Source organism: Odontesthes bonariensis, chromosome 23 (genome assembly GCF_027942865.1).
Source record: "Odontesthes bonariensis isolate fOdoBon6 chromosome 23, fOdoBon6.hap1, whole genome shotgun sequence".
NCBI classification, from domain to species: domain Eukaryota; kingdom Metazoa; phylum Chordata; class Actinopteri; order Atheriniformes; family Atherinopsidae; genus Odontesthes; species Odontesthes bonariensis.
The window spans coordinates 11,089,182-11,106,829 of record NC_134528.1 but is presented as its reverse complement, the minus strand read 5'-3'; the positions used below and the strand labels follow the sequence as shown (position 1 = coordinate 11,106,829).

The 17,648-nt window shown below is 43.1% G+C and overlaps 1 protein-coding gene across 5 annotated transcripts in view; it reads right to left on the bottom strand.

Annotated features, from left to right (window-relative positions):
* The window catches only part of baiap2b (BAR/IMD domain containing adaptor protein 2b), an 87,267-nt gene that overhangs the window by 39,493 nt on the left and 30,126 nt on the right, over positions 1-17,648 (bottom strand). For 3 of the 5 annotated variants that reach the window (XM_075458310.1, XM_075458313.1, XM_075458312.1), the window contains exons 3-4: positions 16,838-16,913; positions 12,502-12,588 (exon numbers count right to left, since the gene is read on the bottom strand). The exons of 1 other annotated variant lie outside the window; for it this stretch is intronic. In XM_075458310.1, the coding sequence (XP_075314425.1) occupies positions 12,502-12,588; positions 16,838-16,913 (163 nt within the window). The remainder of the gene's footprint in view (positions 1-12,501; positions 12,589-16,837; positions 16,914-17,648) is intronic. One more of the 5 variants, XM_075458311.1, reaches the window with a different exon arrangement.

The following is a 17,648-nucleotide window of genomic DNA, read 5'->3' as shown; positions in this document are numbered from 1 at the left end:
CTTGGTAATTCCAAGAAAAACTGGTGAAATGTGCCGGTGTGTTATTCATGTTAACACATTGAATACCGGCGCTTTTTACAGAATTATGTCGTAGAATCCCAGCGTTCTAAACCTTTTTTTTTTTATGTTTTTTGTACAGTCACAGCATATTATGTGATAGGGCCACTGAAACATGTTATGGCACGTTTGAAAGCTGAGACTTTAAACTCTTTGTGGGTCAAAACTGCGTGTCTCTAGGTGCCGCCATTAGCGAGCTATCCTTAGCTAAACCAAGGCGGGTATCCACCAAAATCAACAATAAACAGATATCGGGGCTTTTGTGAAACGTGCGCTCTTTCAGCCTGTCGCACTTTAGATACTTACATATCCGGGTCAGAGGATTTGCGTCGTGTCGCATGTTGCAAAGCTAACCTGTTCATAAGACCGCCTCCTTAGACTTGTCGCGTGTCTTCTTCTCCTTCTTGTTGTTTGTTTATGTTACTTTACCGTCACCCTCTGGAAACCGACACGTGCGATTGGACAAAATGCGGAAATGCACAACAATCAATGCAGCATTATCAAAATTGTTCTTGAGTTGACGCAAAGCCATTGGCGTAATGATCAAAATGTCCAGATGATGACACCAGTTTTTGACTGCCATCTATGTCAGTTCTGTTCATCACATAATTACAAAAAAAAAAAAAATCACACAGAATGTGCATTAGAATGTATAGATTCAGAATCCATAAAAAAAAAAAAAAAAAAAAAAAAAAAAACGTAAAAAAGTATTTTTACCATGTGGGAGCCAACGCATGGGCAGTAAAAACGAGTTTTACGTGACTTGGGAGTCAATGTGTTAATTCTCTAAACCAGAGATACTCATTGCGCGGCTCCTCAAGCTGGAATTGGCGGCTCACACTTGCATAGTAGCTTATAACAATATGGTAACAATGACAATACATTTTTTCAAATAACATACAGCGAATACTGCACAGTATTAAGTATTTTGATTAAGTTTGAGTTTTTGTAGTATTAAGTATTTTTATTAAGTATTAATTAAGGCTTAATGGTGTTTCCTAAAGGTGGAACTGTTAAACCTGGCAACGCAGCCCGCTTAAACACTTGACTGTAGAGCACGCTAGCTCCTTTACGACATGAAGAAAGTCAAGGACATGCATGCCAGCTTCCGCTCATCCCAGTATTAAGGTAAATGTGGTCTGAACTGAAAATGTATTGGCTGCGTGGTTTCTTTTTTTTGTGGGATGTTTTATATGTAGAAATGCATATTTACATAAGGGGACTTAGTATGTTGGCGTAAAAGTGGCTCTAACCTTGATTTTGCTCTGCCAATGTGGCTCTTGTGAAAAAAAATAGAGTATCACTGCTCTAAACAGAGCCTGCATACTTCCCCTTATTATAAGGATCATTAAGTCACCATTTGGCTATAGAGCAATGCTACACCTCAAGGACATTTTTTAGTTCAACACATTACCAGCCCATCACAGTTATTTACCCCATCAGGCCTCACTGATCTCTTCCTCACTGGGCCGCCACTCAAAGATGCGACACCTGTGGTCGACAAGATGGATGCTGACGGATGAAGGACTAGGAAGAGGTGTGGTGGCACGCAGTGATGAGTGGCAGGTGGGGGTGATCAGTGTGCTGGCGCTCAGGCCAGTGCGCTGTCAGCAGCCAGGTTTTTGATTTGCACAGACCGTCTGAAGGCTGCTAATGAGCCGGGAACGCGCCGCTCTCCGTCTCGGCTTCCTCTTCCCCCCCGTGTTCCCTCTTCATTATGTGCCTCATTTCTTCCTCTGTTCCTCCGAGTCCCCCGGCACCACCTGAGGTGACTCGAGGAGAAGGACTTTCTAATAGGGCACACACGGTAAAAGAAAAGCTAAATCGGTAGCGTAGAGCTGCTCTAAGGACGTGCAGACAGACGAGGGACGGTTCGGTCGCTTGGGTTTTAGTGATTAAATGGTAAGTCGACCCAAAACAGGAATTAAAATACATGACAGATGTAAGAAAGAAATGTGTCCTTCATACCTAAATTCTCCTTTAATGACACACAAATTTGCCATATGATCAGACAAATGCATATTATCAACTCCCCCTAAGGTTACCCCGTTAGCTGTTACAGGCTAAATAAAAATCCTAAACCACCTCCATAAAAAGGCACCATTTTTATTGCCTCCGTCACAGAATAACAGGTTTAAACTGCTCCACGGGAGCATAAATAGGGACTAAAAGGGGCTCCAACGTACTGTATCACAACAGCAAATCACCCATCTCTAGTCACTTTGTAACTCAGTTTGCACACAACTTCATAACCTTGAGAATTAGGTTTACTCAAGAAAGTTCAATAAATACAAATTCCAGGTCCCTCCTCCCTCTCTGCTGTGCGTCAGCTCTACTTCTATGTTTTTAAAATCAACATTCAGACTCAAACTAAACCCATTTCCGATCCCAGGACATCAAATACTTCCATTCGTTTGAGGTGAGCGCACAAGACTATTTACACAAGATGCACCAAACTCTGCAATATCAGTGTAGAGTGATCTTGGGATGGCAAGATTTTTCCAATTCGACCTTTCTTCCCGAGTTCTAGGTTTCACTTGCCACTATTTAGGTTTCGGCATCACAACTACTAGGTTAGAGTCAGGCGACACTATTTCCTGGTTAGGTTTAACTGAACACTGAAGGCTACCTTTGAATTGATTTGTAATGCTAAAGAATATTAACAAAAAAGGCAAAACATGTCACTATTGGAGTGCAAACTAAGGCAAATTGACACCAGTGAGAGACTCCTCCGGCATCTCCTAGAAGGAGTCAGAGGAACCCGATTTTTATAGATGATGACTAAAATGACCCGTTTAATGGGTAAATCAACAAGTAGCAAGTCAGCTGTCACAATTTGTTTTTTTCCTGGTCAGCTCACATTACCACTTAAAAGCACTTTGAATGGTTTGTACATGTTTGTACATGAAATGTGCTATATAAATAAATTTGATTTGATTACCAACACAGCCAATTGCAAGATAAGGTTTTCCCCTTTAGCCACATAGTAGTAGGTAATTGGTTTATCTTCAAATACCTTAGAGATACATCTGCTTCACCATTAATTAAAACAGGGACTAGATACAAGTTGAAAATATTCGTTGCATTTATTTACAGTTCTTGACTTTATATTAGCATTGATTTTCCATTACAAATAGTTAAAATTTCTGTTGTTAATCAAAGACACCGCCAGACTATTTACATTAATTAAACTATTTACGGAGCAACTCAATTGTTTACACTTGAAAAGGACTAGCGCGTGGTGGCTACGTTAGTTATCTTCACGCTACGTATGACGAAAGCACGTTGGGGCGAGCCTTCCCGGAACCCATAGAGATTGGATTGTAACACGAGAAATTTGGAAAAAAAAAAAAACAACAAAAACAAAAAAAACACGAGTCAATGGGAGCAGTTGGCGCCATTTTGAACCCGACCGAAGTCTCCCCAAAGGGGCGGTACCTCATGGAGCACGGCCTTACGCCGATTGGACAGTGACTGAACTGTCACAACCACCTTAACGCTGTGGAAAAATACCTCTTTTTTTCCCCCCTTTGGTGGTGCGTCGCCCGATCGCCCTTCTAGAGAAACCGCCCCTGTTCAAGTTACTCAATTCTTTTTTTAGTCTGAGCTAAAGTTACATCCCTTCGCTCCGACTTCGCACACAGACTTGTCATCAACTGATGATTCAAAAGGCTGCAATCAATCTTTTTAAAAGTTGAGCCCAACCATCCCCAGCAGGATAACGTGTGTGGGAGGAATGGAACAACTTTGTAATATGGGGAGATGACAAGGCTGCATAGGGGAAAAAGAAAAAAAAAAAAAAAAAAAAAAAAAACACTTTGAAAGAGTGCTCTCGCTGCAGTTTCCTTTCTGCGCAGAAAGAACACGGGCTGAATTTAGATTGAGTTAGAAGCTCGAGGGAAATTCAGTCTGTGCTGGCTCAGAAAAATAAGGGTCACGTCGAGGTCACTGGTTTTACCCTTGAACTTAAGCAAATGAGATGTCAAGTAAGGCACAGTTGGAGGGACAGCATTGGCGGGAAGAATGTCCCTGAGAGACTCCCAGATATTTAATTAAAAATAAATAAATAATCTTATTTCATCCCCATTCGGTAGACTTTATTATCACTTTCATTTTCTGTTTTGTTTATTTTTGCTTCAGGAGCAAGCGCTCATATGTCTGCTGTGTCCATCCAACTGTGCAGCATGCTGTGATGAAACCTTTCAAACAGAGGGCAATTATTTCAGAGAAAAAAAAAAAAAAAAAAAAAAAAAAAAAAAAGGGAGAAAGTTACAGTATAACCACTGCAATAAATACCACAGGGAAGGGAGGTCCGACTTCCATCCACCAGGGCCTCGCCCTCCCCCTCTGCGACCTAATCAAGCCTACGATGCCATAAAATCTATATCTGAGCCATCCATCCTTTCACAGCACTTCTAACAAATTGGAGTAATATGCCTTAAAGACCAAAACACTCCTTTAAAGTGATACTCCGGAGTAAATTCAACCTGGGGTCATATGAACGGTGATATCCAGCCAAGTAGCCCACCCGCAGTTTTTTCGATATTGGCTGAACATCAGCTGAGTTACTGAGTTATCCCGAATAGCTTCGTACAAGGGTTAATGGATCCAGGTCCGTATCTCCAAAATTACCACACTAAAATCACATGCCATGACACCAAACTTCTACAGTAGTACAAATATGGTCTGTACTCACAAAGCGATGCATTTGGAAGTTTGAAAATAGTCCAGGAGTTTATTATTATCAACACAAGCCTGATAGCTTCTCTGCAGCTAAAGCTGCGTCGACGTCACTCCAAGGCGCCGGGAGCTTCAAAGTAAGATGAGGGTTGATCTACTACTGTAGACAACAAAGTATATGCTATATTCTACATGTTTTTTTATGAATTTTTATGTTGTAGAGTTGTGAAATTATTTTATCAATGGAGAAATTGAGCAGCCTTGCTTTGTTGTCTACAGTAGTAGATCAACCCTCATCTTACTTTGAAGCTCCCAGCTCCTTGGAGTGACGTCGACATAGCTTTAGCTGCAGAGAAGCTATCAGGCTTGTGTTGATAATAATAAACTCCTGGACTATTTTCAAACTTCCAAATGCATCGCTTTGTGAGTACAGACCATATTTGTACTACTGTAGAAGTTTGGTGTCATGGCATGTGATTTTAGTGTGGTAATTTTGGAGATACGGACCTGGATCCATTAACCCTTGTACGAAGCTATTCGGGATAACTCAGTAACTCAGCTGATGTTCAGCCAATATCGAAAAAACTGCGGGTGGGCTACTTGGCTGGATATCACCGTTCATATGACCCCAGGTTGAATTTACTCCGGAGTATCACTTTAAATTGGGATGCGTTGAATTAATTAACCACAGGGAAATCATTTTTAAGACCTCCAATTCGGCCATCCGAATTAACATTAAATTGTTTTAACGAGATCAATGTTATGCAACAGTGCGCTCAAGCCAACAGCAATACGATAAGAAGATGGAACAGAATGGGAGCAGAAAATGTGTAGATGCACATTATTCTGCTTGTGATCAGCACCATCGAGGCAAAAAATGGTGAGCAGGAATTCTGCTAAATACTGGACAGAAACAATTTACACTAAACAGTACAGGATGGTACTTAAATTTGGTTTTATCACAGTATTCTCAGTACCCGGCAAACAAGAAGGTTGTATTTCATATGGATGTCCCTCGTTTGCTGGGTAAAGTCTTACATTATAAGTTATACAAGTATACCGCGCATATCGTTACTGTAGTTTAACTAGCCTTTAATTTCAGTGCAATAATTAGTTTACTTTTAGTTTTAAACAAAGGGAAATACTTTCAGATCGACTTATGGAGGTTTAAAAGACGAAGAAAATGTAGGAACTTGGCTATGCAGAATGTTCAAATCGCTGCCAAGTTAATAATCAATCTTCTCCAAAAGTGGTTAATGTGCAGTACGTCCAACTGAGAGACCACGAGACTGAAACAGCTCCTGCTCACAACTAATATCACACAACTTCAATCAATACCTATAAACCACAGTTAATAATACCGAGCTAACTCAGCTAGCTAACGTTAGCTAGTTATGCTAGCTAGTTAGTAAAGTATAGCCAACACTAGATTTACACATTTCATGTTATAAATCTGTATTGTATATCTACAAGACTACATTTCTTTAAACTTTAAGTTTAGTTTTTGATGTATTTTACCAAACATGCTAACGTCTAACTAACCGTGTCTTTTAGTGGTCCTTTGTCTCCAAGAAGGGACAAATGTGCCATTTTATGGAACTAAGGCCATCTTCAGGATACATTATAGGTAATCTAGATCAATCTAAATGATTTTTTAGGAATACTTTAGGAATAATCGAATGTGCTGCATCTTGTGATCTGGTGGTTAAACAGAAAACCGAAGGAATGGACACACATTTGTTTATTTTGGCTTATTAAAATGGTACTCTCTTATAGCCTCGTTGGCCTTTTCTTTTCTTATCCAAAATTCTTTCCGACTTACTTTGTGTAATAACATTCTGTTGCTGGTGCACAGCTCCCTTTTATTGCTGCCCATCTGGGCCAGGACATACTTAGAAAATCTCAGGAAGGTGAGATAAAAGCTGAATTTAATGAAAAAGAAATCTTCCATTGCAGTCCATCTATCCAGACAATATCTAAACTCGCTTTCCTGTTAAGTCGTACAAATTAAAAAGAGCAGCGTCAGGTCCACAGGGCAGAATATAACAGAGGTTAAGAAAAAAAGAGATGTAGGTTTGGATCAAGAATCTGATTTTAAGGTAAGTACAACCACATAATACACATTACAAATCAAAGCCGGACAAATGCTTCGCTGAGCGGCTGTTCCTTCAGGTTTGTGCCACAGCACATTCCACCTCTGCCCAAAACTGCCTTCGAATGGTGGAGCCCTTATTTGGTCAGAGAGGGGAACCGGAACTGCAGGGGCTTCGTATTTTTTCCTCAAAACTATGCCCAAATATAGTATACGGAAGACAGACCGTGTCATTTTTCAGCCGTAATGACATCACCGACAAACCATTTTTGGTCTGCGGATGGAGCATCGTATTCCGACTCTCCTCCTCCTCCTCCAGAGCGGCTCCAGTCGAGGCGTTTCATTTGAATCTATTTTTAGAAACGTGTGCAGAGTCGGCGTGTTCTCCCAGGGCTGCCTGAGCTCCCACATCAATGTGGGGGCGTTTGCAGACAGAGAGAGCAGTAGTGAAAGAGGAGCGGATGAGTGGGATGACACTCCACTCTGCAGCCTCCGTGCGCAGGGCGCCAAGCAGCAGAGCCGTCGGTCAAACTCTGACAGCGTCAAGTAATTCAGGAACAACCGAGTGAAACGGGGAGGCATCACTTCCTCTTCCTGCGCCGGCTTCTCGTGGCTGTGTGGCAGAAATGGGGACTCGAGTCACTGCGAGTTGGACTCCAGTCGACTCGAGTCGCTGTTTTGATGACTTGTGACTTGACAAAAAATAAAAGACTTGAGACTCGACTCGGACTTGGAAGTTAAAGACTCGGCACTTGACTTGAGACACGATGACTTGAATGACTTGAGTGTTATTCAGTTCATGTTTTCAGTTTGAATATAAAATGAATAAATTAATTTAAAAAAAATAACATGGATTACCCGGTAGGAGCGCAGGCTGAGAATGGCGCCATGACTGGATCCCTACCCTGTCAATCAGTCATGCCCTCTCTACATACCTTAGTGTTTATTGGAGAGAATAAACTCATATCAGATATGCATCAACATGGCAGCGGGAGGGGGACCGAAAGTCGTCGTCTTCGGCTTTCGTAATTACCATTTTGACGGTAAAAGACGAACAGCGCAGTGCAAGACATGCGGCATCAACATCTCTGACAGCCAGACGACAACTTCCAACTTTGTTCGTCATTTGAAGATCCATTCTGACCAGTAAGAGCTCGTCAAATTAGCTAATATTATCCTGTTAGCCTAGTCGGTAGTTAGCTAACGTTAGCTTGATATGATACGGGGTGGACAGGTTGGACACATTGGCCAATGATGTTTACTGACAGTTACTTATATCTTTGTGTTTTCACTTTATTAAGATCAGATTCAGCAGGTAAAACTGCAATAATAAGGTGACTTGACTTTGACTTGACCAAGAAAAAAATTACTTGAGACTTGCACATTTGTGTGGCATCAGCTGTGCAAAGTGATGACCAACGAAGAGATGCAACTCAGTTTATTTTGAGCCATAAAAGTTGATAAATCACTTCTATGTTTGAGTACCGCCTGCTCTGGCATTTAAGGTCCGCGGGGTGTCCACCGGCCTTCAGAAGAAATGCTCCTGCAGCTCAGTAATTAACTGTATGAAGTTCAAAAGGTTCAACCGTTCAAAAAGGTGGCGCACAAACACACCAGAGAAAAGATAAAGGCCCGGGAAAAAGCAGAAAAACTGTTTGTTTTCAGGAGAGGCTTTACAAGGACACTCGCTGTTATCCACTCCTCTCCTCAATGGAAGAGCACAAAGACTGTAGATCGGTCGATGTGGATGGAAACCTTCAGCTCAGCTGCACAAATAGAAGACCTAGGACTTCCAATTTATGGATGCAGGGCCGGTTTTTGCTATGAGCAATGTGGGCGACCACCCAGGGCGCACTCTATGTACAAAAAAATAAAAATCTAAAAAAAAAAAAAAAAAAAAAAAAAAAAATTGCCAGTTTTCTAGAGTACCGCTCATTTAAACTGATTCCAGGCCACACAACACAAACTGCTTCCAATCCAAATAAACTGTATTTTATTCCTAAAATTAACATAGACCCACATGTAATTTATCGGGTTATGTGAAAAATTTAAAAAAATAAAAATCTGTGCAGTCATCTACGTGAATTTGTTTACGTCACTGCATGACCTTAAGAATGAGGTTTACTCAAGAAAATTCAATAAATTCAAATTCCCTACTATGTTCTTATCAACATTCAGACTCAAACTAAACCCATTTCCGATCCCAGGACATCAAATACTTCCATTCGTTTGAGGTGAGCGCACAAGACTATCTACACAAGATGCACCAAACTCTGCAATATCAGTGTAGAGTGACCTTGGGATGGCAGATTTTTCCAATTCGACCTTTCTTTCCGTGTTCTAGGTTTCACTTGCAACTACTAGATTAGAGTCGGGCGACACGATTTCCTGGTTAGGTTTAAACACTTTAAAAAAAAAAAAAAAAAAAAACTGAACACTGAAGGCTACTTTTGAATTGATTTATAATGCTAAAGAATATCAACAAAAAAAAAAAAAGGTGAAAAATGTTAAAAATAAATAAAAACAAATAAAAATCTGTGCAGTCATCTACGTGAATTTGTTTACATCACGTGAGTCCGGTTGATTGGCGGGTGAACGGACGGTGTTAATGGGAAAAGCAAAGGTAATAATGTGGAGTCATCATGGATCATCATCATGGTAAAAGACCAAAGAAGCCATCAGGTGCCCAGTTTAGAAAGAGAAGAAGAGAAGAAACGGGCAGAAAATAAAGGGATGCAGATTTCTAATATGTCGCTATTAGCCATGTCTGTATTCGATTTTGCTGAACTAGAAGTAGAATTGAGGGATGGTTCGCCCAGGGCGGAAATCTAGCCAGGACCGCCTGTGTATGGATGTTGGGCCCATAAATTGGCCTTTATAAAGTAAACTTACAAGATTTGAAAGAGAGTGCAGAACATGTAAAAGATCTTATCCACATGAATCTGTTATGAATAACAGGAGCTAAAACTTTCATGACTGCAATGATCTTTTTGACTGTTAATCCAGCTAAATCTCAGATATTTAAGCAATAAGTTGGAAGACTGAGAATACTTAAGCGGTTTTGTTTAGTTTCTATAAATTAGTTATTTCTAATGCTGGTGACAGCTTCTCATTTAAGTTAGTAAGATTTTTCATTAAACTCTAAGTCAAGGCCCTTACAGAAGCCGGTCTTTTTTTTTTTTTTTTTTAATCCAGATAAAGAAAACTGCAACAGGTTTCACTCTAATATGCCACAGAACTCCACTGCTTACTGCAAGAAAAACAGGACTGCCCTGCAGCTCAAAGCGAGTAAAGATTCAATCAATAATTATAGTTACCATCATTCAGTCTACAAACTGATCCCACTGTGATTTAGATGTCGTTTGATATGAATTCAACTGTTGTTTGAGAACAGAACTGATCAGTAACGCTCGTCTTTCTGCTTCCCACATGCTTCTCAGACCTAACCCTCTTTCTCTGCCGTCACATGCAGCTCCACATCCTCTGCAATTATCAGCCGCTCCCCATAATGCTCAGATTAATTTCATTGTTTTCAGGCCGAGGTGGCAGAACCTCTATGCCAGAATTCACTCAGATTAAAGTTCAGCACAGTTATTTCAGCACAGCACCCCAAGACACGTTCCTCCTCAACAAAACCCAATTAAAGTAACAATTATAAGAAGGCCGATTTTACAAATCTGCCTTCAGTCCTCATCAATCATAACGTGCGAGGCAAAGCCCCGGAGGGGCGATTATCCCCGACGAGCACACACAAAAGCACTCTGTGGTCACAGCCACCGACATCCTGGTCAAAGAAACTCAGTTCAGACCCGCACACAAACGCACAGTCCTCGTTATCTGCCAATTAATAGGCCAACAGGCTGGAAATACTCTTCGCATTATCCCAGAACAATGCACTCAGTGTTTCCTCCGGCCTCTTTGATAGAAAAGCTGAAAGAAAACCACCAGCACAGCCTCTCATTATTCAGAAAAGGTTAAAGGGGGCCTGGTTCATGAAGAGATTACCTCACTGACCTGATGAGAAGGAAAAGGACAGGAAATCATCTTTTTTTAATCCTTCATCATGATTCCTGACTGAGCTTTAGTAGGTGTGTGAAAAGAACTACCGTTCACATTATGGCTTTAACAAAGAGTGCCTCCATTTACACCACGTGCTAAATATCCACAGACTGACACTCCAACCTGAAGTGAAACCTCAAACAAGTTATTTTCATTTGACCTGCTAATTTACAGAGGACGTTAAGCTCTGCACCAGTGAGGGAATATGCTAAAACCCCCCCCCCCCAGTTCGGCTGCTCTGAGCTCTGCTGATACACGAGGACATCAGTCCACTCTGCTCAGCCTGGTCTGTCATTTACGTGGAGGCGGAGGGAGTATCTGGGGAGCTGAAAGGCTGCTGAGTCATGCTTCGGCTGCCAGAAGAAGAAATAAATAAAAATGTTAAGAAGATGGAACAGGCAACCCCCAATACAATGGTGACAAAAGAAGTACAGATGCACAGTCATGCAAGACAGGAAACAGGGAAGCAAAGAAACCGAGCTGGTGGAAATGGGGATGCACAGATGGATGATGAGGCATTTCAACCTAAAGCTTATGCAGTTTGTTTTTTAAAAAAACAAAACTTTGAGTTGCACAAAATCTCACCACAACAAAAACGTTCTGTAGATGCTGTGCAATTCATGAGCATCAAAATCGACACAAAATAAGTCCTGATCAATGTTTTGGAGAAATGGTTCCACATAGGCAAACTGACCTGCTCCTTTCTGAATGGGTGAATGTTTAAGGTTTAGGACTTTAGGTTTAGGTCTGTACCAGTGAGTTATAGTGCGGAAACTGAACAGAGGACAAGAAATGGGCTCCGATAATTATTTACCCAAAATAACATGGGGAGGAAAAAACTAAATGGAGAAGGGCGAGGAAGCAGCGGAAAAGGTCTCCACCATGAATAATGAAAGCAGCTTTTACATCCTCACTGGCCTCAGATTTCCACGTTTAACCCTGCGCTCTCAGCCCGCCGTCTGACGTCACGTCAGGGCGAAGGAACAAAGACGCCGCAGTGATCCAGGACGACTGCTGGCTCGTCACAGTCCCCGTCGTGTGAATGGGTCACCAACCACGACACAACACCCCGTCTCCGGTCAGCATCTGCTGGTTCTTGCCTCAACTCTGATCAATGCCACTCGTCTCTAAACGTAAGTCTATGATGAGCAGAACCAGAACTGATCCAACCAAAACCAAACAACACGCTGCGTGGGAGCAGAGAGAGCTGGAGGGAGTGGTCCTCACATCCGGCTGGACTTGGGAAGATGTTTTATTGCTTCTTGGGAGAGGAATTCCAATATAAACTGGCTGGATCAAACTGGGAATTTAATATTTGTTCAAAGCAAAAACAATGACGAACATGAGGTAAAACAGGGATTAAACCAACCGACTTTCTCTCAAACATACATTGGGGGTTATAATGTATCAGTTAAAGTAAAAAGTGGATTTTATAGGATTCATCATCTTTGTAAACGCTAAATAAGTGGAGGAATGCTTTTTTTTTGGACGTGTATGTTCAGTTCGAGGTTGGTCATCAGCTGCTTCTGCTCATCAGTACGAGCCATCCCATCCAGCTTGTTTAAACCCCCCTCCATCCCACCAGGGGTACAACTGCCACTACAAGGACTCACCAAGATCCTTAGAGCCTTGGCTTTCGCTGGCCATCTCGCCCATCCGCACCAGAGCGTCGAAGTAGCCCTTTGCAGCGAATGTGACACCTGGAAACATGGAAGCATTGGGCATCAGATCAAGGCTGCCGAGTTGAAATGATGTCTTCTTCAGCTCAGCAACTATCCCCTTCCCAAGAGAGGCAAGGTTGGGCATGGGAAATAAAGAGCGACAGGCAGGAATGGTGACCAGGCAGGAAAAGAAAGAAGCTCTATGGAGGCAACTGCAGGAAGCAGAAAGCTGCAGAGATTTATCTCAAGGACTACAAGTCTGTATCCCATCCCCTGAGCTAACAGCTGCAGGGGCACTCTTAAGGGATTAGCTAACCCAAAATGGTATTTGGTCGTGTCAACAGTTTTTTGGGAGGCTTTTGTAGCCAAAAATCAATGGAACAGCATCATGAGATGCTTTAATTGTGGATTTATTGAGGGTTTCCACAGCACTTATAAACCTGGTTTATATATTACAAACTAATGTCAAAACATATTCAGCTAGCAAAGCACTAATATTCATCCCCAATTGCTCAGTAAACTGATGTTGAATGTGTTCTCTGTAAGCTGCTGTGAGCAGGTATTCAAAGCAGAGGTAGCCGGTGTTAACATGATGCGAGAGATGAGGACACAGAAGCAAGAGTCAAACTTAAAGCCGTTCTTCCTCTGAGCTGCAGACTGAATTTAAAAATGGACACCACCATCGTGAAGCCATTCATTTCCTAAGTGGACCAAACAAAGCCAAACAGTTCATAACTCTGAGGGCGACGTGGCCGTTCTCTATGCTTTATAACTCACTTTTGGTTTGAAAGGGATCCAACTCCACTCAACAATCACCATTTGACCATTTTTGGGTAATGATTCTTCTCCAGCGTTATAATCCAGCTGGTTTTTGAACAGAGTTAAATATGCTGCAGTTGTGCTTGAATACTGGATCTGATGAGACTCAAAACGGACCCTAGCAACCCCCCCCCGTGGCTACCTGAACCCGACATGTGCTGCCTGGACTATTCCAATATTACATTTCAAACTCAAACAGCACCTCAGACCTCAGCAACTCTATTCTGTGATGGCACATCTGACAGAAATATCCACAGCAATGACACCAAAGCGCCATCAGGGAGCCCCTTACTCTCCGAGGTTCATCGTCACCCCAGTTGGGGACTCCGGCTGAGACAGAACAGCGAGTGAGGCATTAAAAACGGGGACAATCTGGCCTCTGGCAGAGAATTACAGCGGGTCAGGGGTCAGCTACACAGGGACCCGCAGCTTCGAGGACAGCCGACACATGTCCAGTCGGAGGATACACATGGATGAGAGCTGTGTTTATCACAGAGCTCTCAGGATGATGAGTGTTTGCGCTGCCACAGAAAGCTCCCTGAAAGCCAGAGAGGAGACGGAGCGTTCGTATGCCCACACTGAAAACAAAAGAAATCTATTCTGAGTTCAGTCCACAGTGACGGAGAGGAAAGCCCACCGCTATGCAAGTTACTGTTCTGGAAATGAAGACGCCTGAGAACTACCGTGAATTACGGACTAGAAGCCGCTACTTTTTTCCCAGGCTGTGAGCACCGAGGCTTATATTACGGTGCGGCCAATAGGTTTTTTCTTTTTTCATGTCGCCAAAAACATTTTGCCTCGTAACATTAGACCAATAAAATTAACGAGTAGTTCACAGTTGTCCAATGAAATTTGTACGATAAATCAAACATACTTACACTACTAACTGATTGTAAATCAGTCATTTGTACTCGCCCTCAACATGGAAAACAAACAAAGAAATGCATAAGTTGCAGCTTTTAAATTGAAGGCGATCAATGACTTTTCCTGGTAGGCTACTTTTTTTTTTTTTTAATTTTAAACCATCCGTGTTACAGGCACTGTTCGGGTGGGGGGAAAAAAAAGCATTTGCAGTTTGTATTTGTTTATTTTACCATACACATTTAATTAAAAGTTTAAAAATCCTCATGTGTAACATCTTTCTGTGTAAATATCTCATATTACAATGTGGACACGCGTGGTTTATAATCTGGTGTGGCCTATACAAGAACAAAATGGATTTTCTTTTTAAAGTTAGAGGGTGTGGCTTATATTCAGGTGCGCTCTATAGTCCGTAATTTACGGTACACCATTCAGACACGTCCAACTTTTACTTCTTCATCAGTAAATCTTCACCTCCTCGGCAAACTACGGCAGAGCGAAACCAAGACCCTCCCCCGGCTTTGCTGAGGCCTGCTAACGCTAAAGTCTGGGTGGGATATAAGAGTGAGGGGATGAGGGTAATCTTATAGATGTCTGGAGATATCTCAGCAGGCTCAGGTGAGGCGGGATTAGCTCGAGGAGATGCTGGAAAGTGACAGAGAGGGACAAAAGCAGGAGAAAGAAGAGGGAGGAGAAGGAGGAGAGTCTGCCTGTAAAGAGGATTAGAGGAGCGACATAAAGCCGGCACAGAGCGGAGAATGTCAGCATAACGGAAACACAAAGCCTAAAATCAGCCGAGATGGTCGATATTTTACTCCTCTGAATGTGTTTATTTAACGCTCAGCAAACTCTCAGCTTTCTGCCCGATAAACACACAAATCTGACCATCTTAGTCACAGATGGGCCAAACTTGGAGAAACCCTCTTCACTGAGGACAGCCATAAAATAAACCAACAAGTGAGATTAAGCTGCTTCTCTCAGCTAAGAGAAACACGACGTGTTTAAACTGTCTCTTAGGACGGTGTCCATCACATCAACACTGAAGCAGCTCGGCACGATCTGGGAGCGACAAGCAGCCGCTTCCTCAGACAAAAGCAATTTAAAGACGTCACTTTGAGCTCTGAGAACGCACCGAGCGATGAATAAAGCGTCAACCGAAATAATTAGTTTTACCCCCCCGACTGAGAACATACTGAGAGCTTAAATAGGAGGCAACTGGACTTCTTTCCCTGGTTTATGAGGACGCTACTCATCTGAAAGGCCACTTCTGTTCGGATGTAAAGAAAAATCCAGTTGCCTTCCATTGAAGCTTTTTGGATTCACACAACCCAGATTTCATTTCAGTTGATCTGTAATCCAGATCTCTGGCTCAGCCCAGTTCCAACCAAGACTAGATGCCTTCTGCTCCTTCCACACATGCACCCCACTAGCTTTCCTCTTAGACCCCCAACACATTCAGCATGTTTTGGGGGTCTCAGCACCGCATCCACACCACCATCTCAGAGCCTAAATGTTTTAGACAAACACCACCAGCCAGCTCAGCCTCCCTGCTGCACCATGCTGGTCTCCACCCGCCTCAGTTCTACTTAAAGAACCAGCGGCTGCACAGGCATTTTCCCCCACCTACAGTGAGACCCTCTCTGGGTGCCCAGCCCTGCGTGGCTCCACTCAAACCTCTCCCTGTGTGCCGCTGCCTGGCGTTGATGAAGCGTAATCCCCACTCAGGGCTATTTTTAGCCCGATCTATCAGACTGGAGTGAGGCCTCCTTTATTGTTGTCGCAGGCTGCCGAGTCTTCCCTGCGTTTCTGCTCTGAGCGCCACCTCCTCCGTCACCTGAAGACATCCGTGAAACCTGATCGAATCGAGCGTGAGACCGACCACATTTCATGAAACACCAATAAGCATCAGTCCATTTCTACCCGTGTGTGTGAGAACATTTCTCATATTTTCACTTCATCCAGTCTTGTCCTGGATACCGACTCGGCCTGTTCTCGTTTCCTCGGCCCCTCTGGGGGTGGGGGGGGGGGGGGTACCGTTCCTCCTGTAACGCCCCCTGCTCCACTTCCCATTGGTTTATGCTCCACTTAGCTCCCCCAAGACGTTTTCCATTGCTTTGTCTTTAACCTTGAGCCACCGCTGCATGCACGGCACACATCATCCCCTCCATCTTCTCCTCCGATTCTCACACAGTGCCATGCAGTCACACATGAGTAAGCCACAGGAAGCGATGACAGGAGACGCACAGCAGAGGCAGACATTAAAGATCAATGAGCTGGAGGGCAGGACGTGACATCACAGAGGAACATTCAGAAAACATCAACAGTTTACAATCGTTAAACAAGTTCTTCAAACGTGTCCTTTTTAGCTCGGAAATGTTCAGCTCTGGAGCTCAAAGTCTGGAATCTGCAGGGAAATCTGACTTCAAAAAACACATTTTACTGCCGATCGTCTGTGGCATCGCAGCGCCGTGTCCCTGCTCGTGGTTAATCAGGAGGAGACAAAAAGCGGCGCCAAGCGTCAGGTCAGTTGGCCCTCTGCTTAGACCGCTGGGGGACAGAAGAGAGACGGACGCAGGACAGTAAACAAAGAGACGGTTGCAGTACTCACTGTTGAGCGCCTTCTCGTAGCTCTTCGCCATAGCGATGAAGTTCCGTAAGCACGGGTTGAACTGCTCCATGATGGACTGGAGAGAAGAGGAAGAAAAACAGCAGGTCCGGTCAGATGAGAAGCAGGAAGGACGCCATCACAATGAGCTACAGTGGCAGAGCACCTCTCTTTACTGGGCCACCAACACACGAACACACACACACACACCCAAACACACGAGCAAGTCGGCCGAGGAAACCACGAGAAAGAGCAGAGCAGCGAGGATTCATCTCAGAAGCTCCTGGACTGGAGGAATGAAACGGAACGAGTGGCTGCGAGTAATATGTGTGCATATCAATACACCTGTGTGTGTGTGTGTGTGTGTGTGTGTGTGTGGCACTGCTTCCTCACACCTCTCCTGCTGAATCCATTTAAAATAAAACCTGCTTTCTGGCCGCTCAGCAGCAGACTTGGACCGGGTGTCACGTCCCTTCGACTCCCCGCTACACGCCCAACGCCAATTAGCATTTTCACAGGGGTCGGTTTACCCACATCACGACTAGGAAATAAATAGTTTCACTTTTCACTGAAGGTCACAGGATGCAACGATAAAAGGCAAGGCAGGTTTATTTGTACAGCACAATTCAACAACACCGAAGAAAGAACAAAGAAGGAAAAATAACAGCGTCAAAGCAACGGGAAAAGATCACTTCATCTATTATTAGCATTTATGCCTCAACTGTACACTCAGGACACCTCAAAAAGCTGGTTTAATCTTTCTGGGCGTCACAAATGCAACCAAATGATTTAATTAGTCCAATAAGGTTTGAAA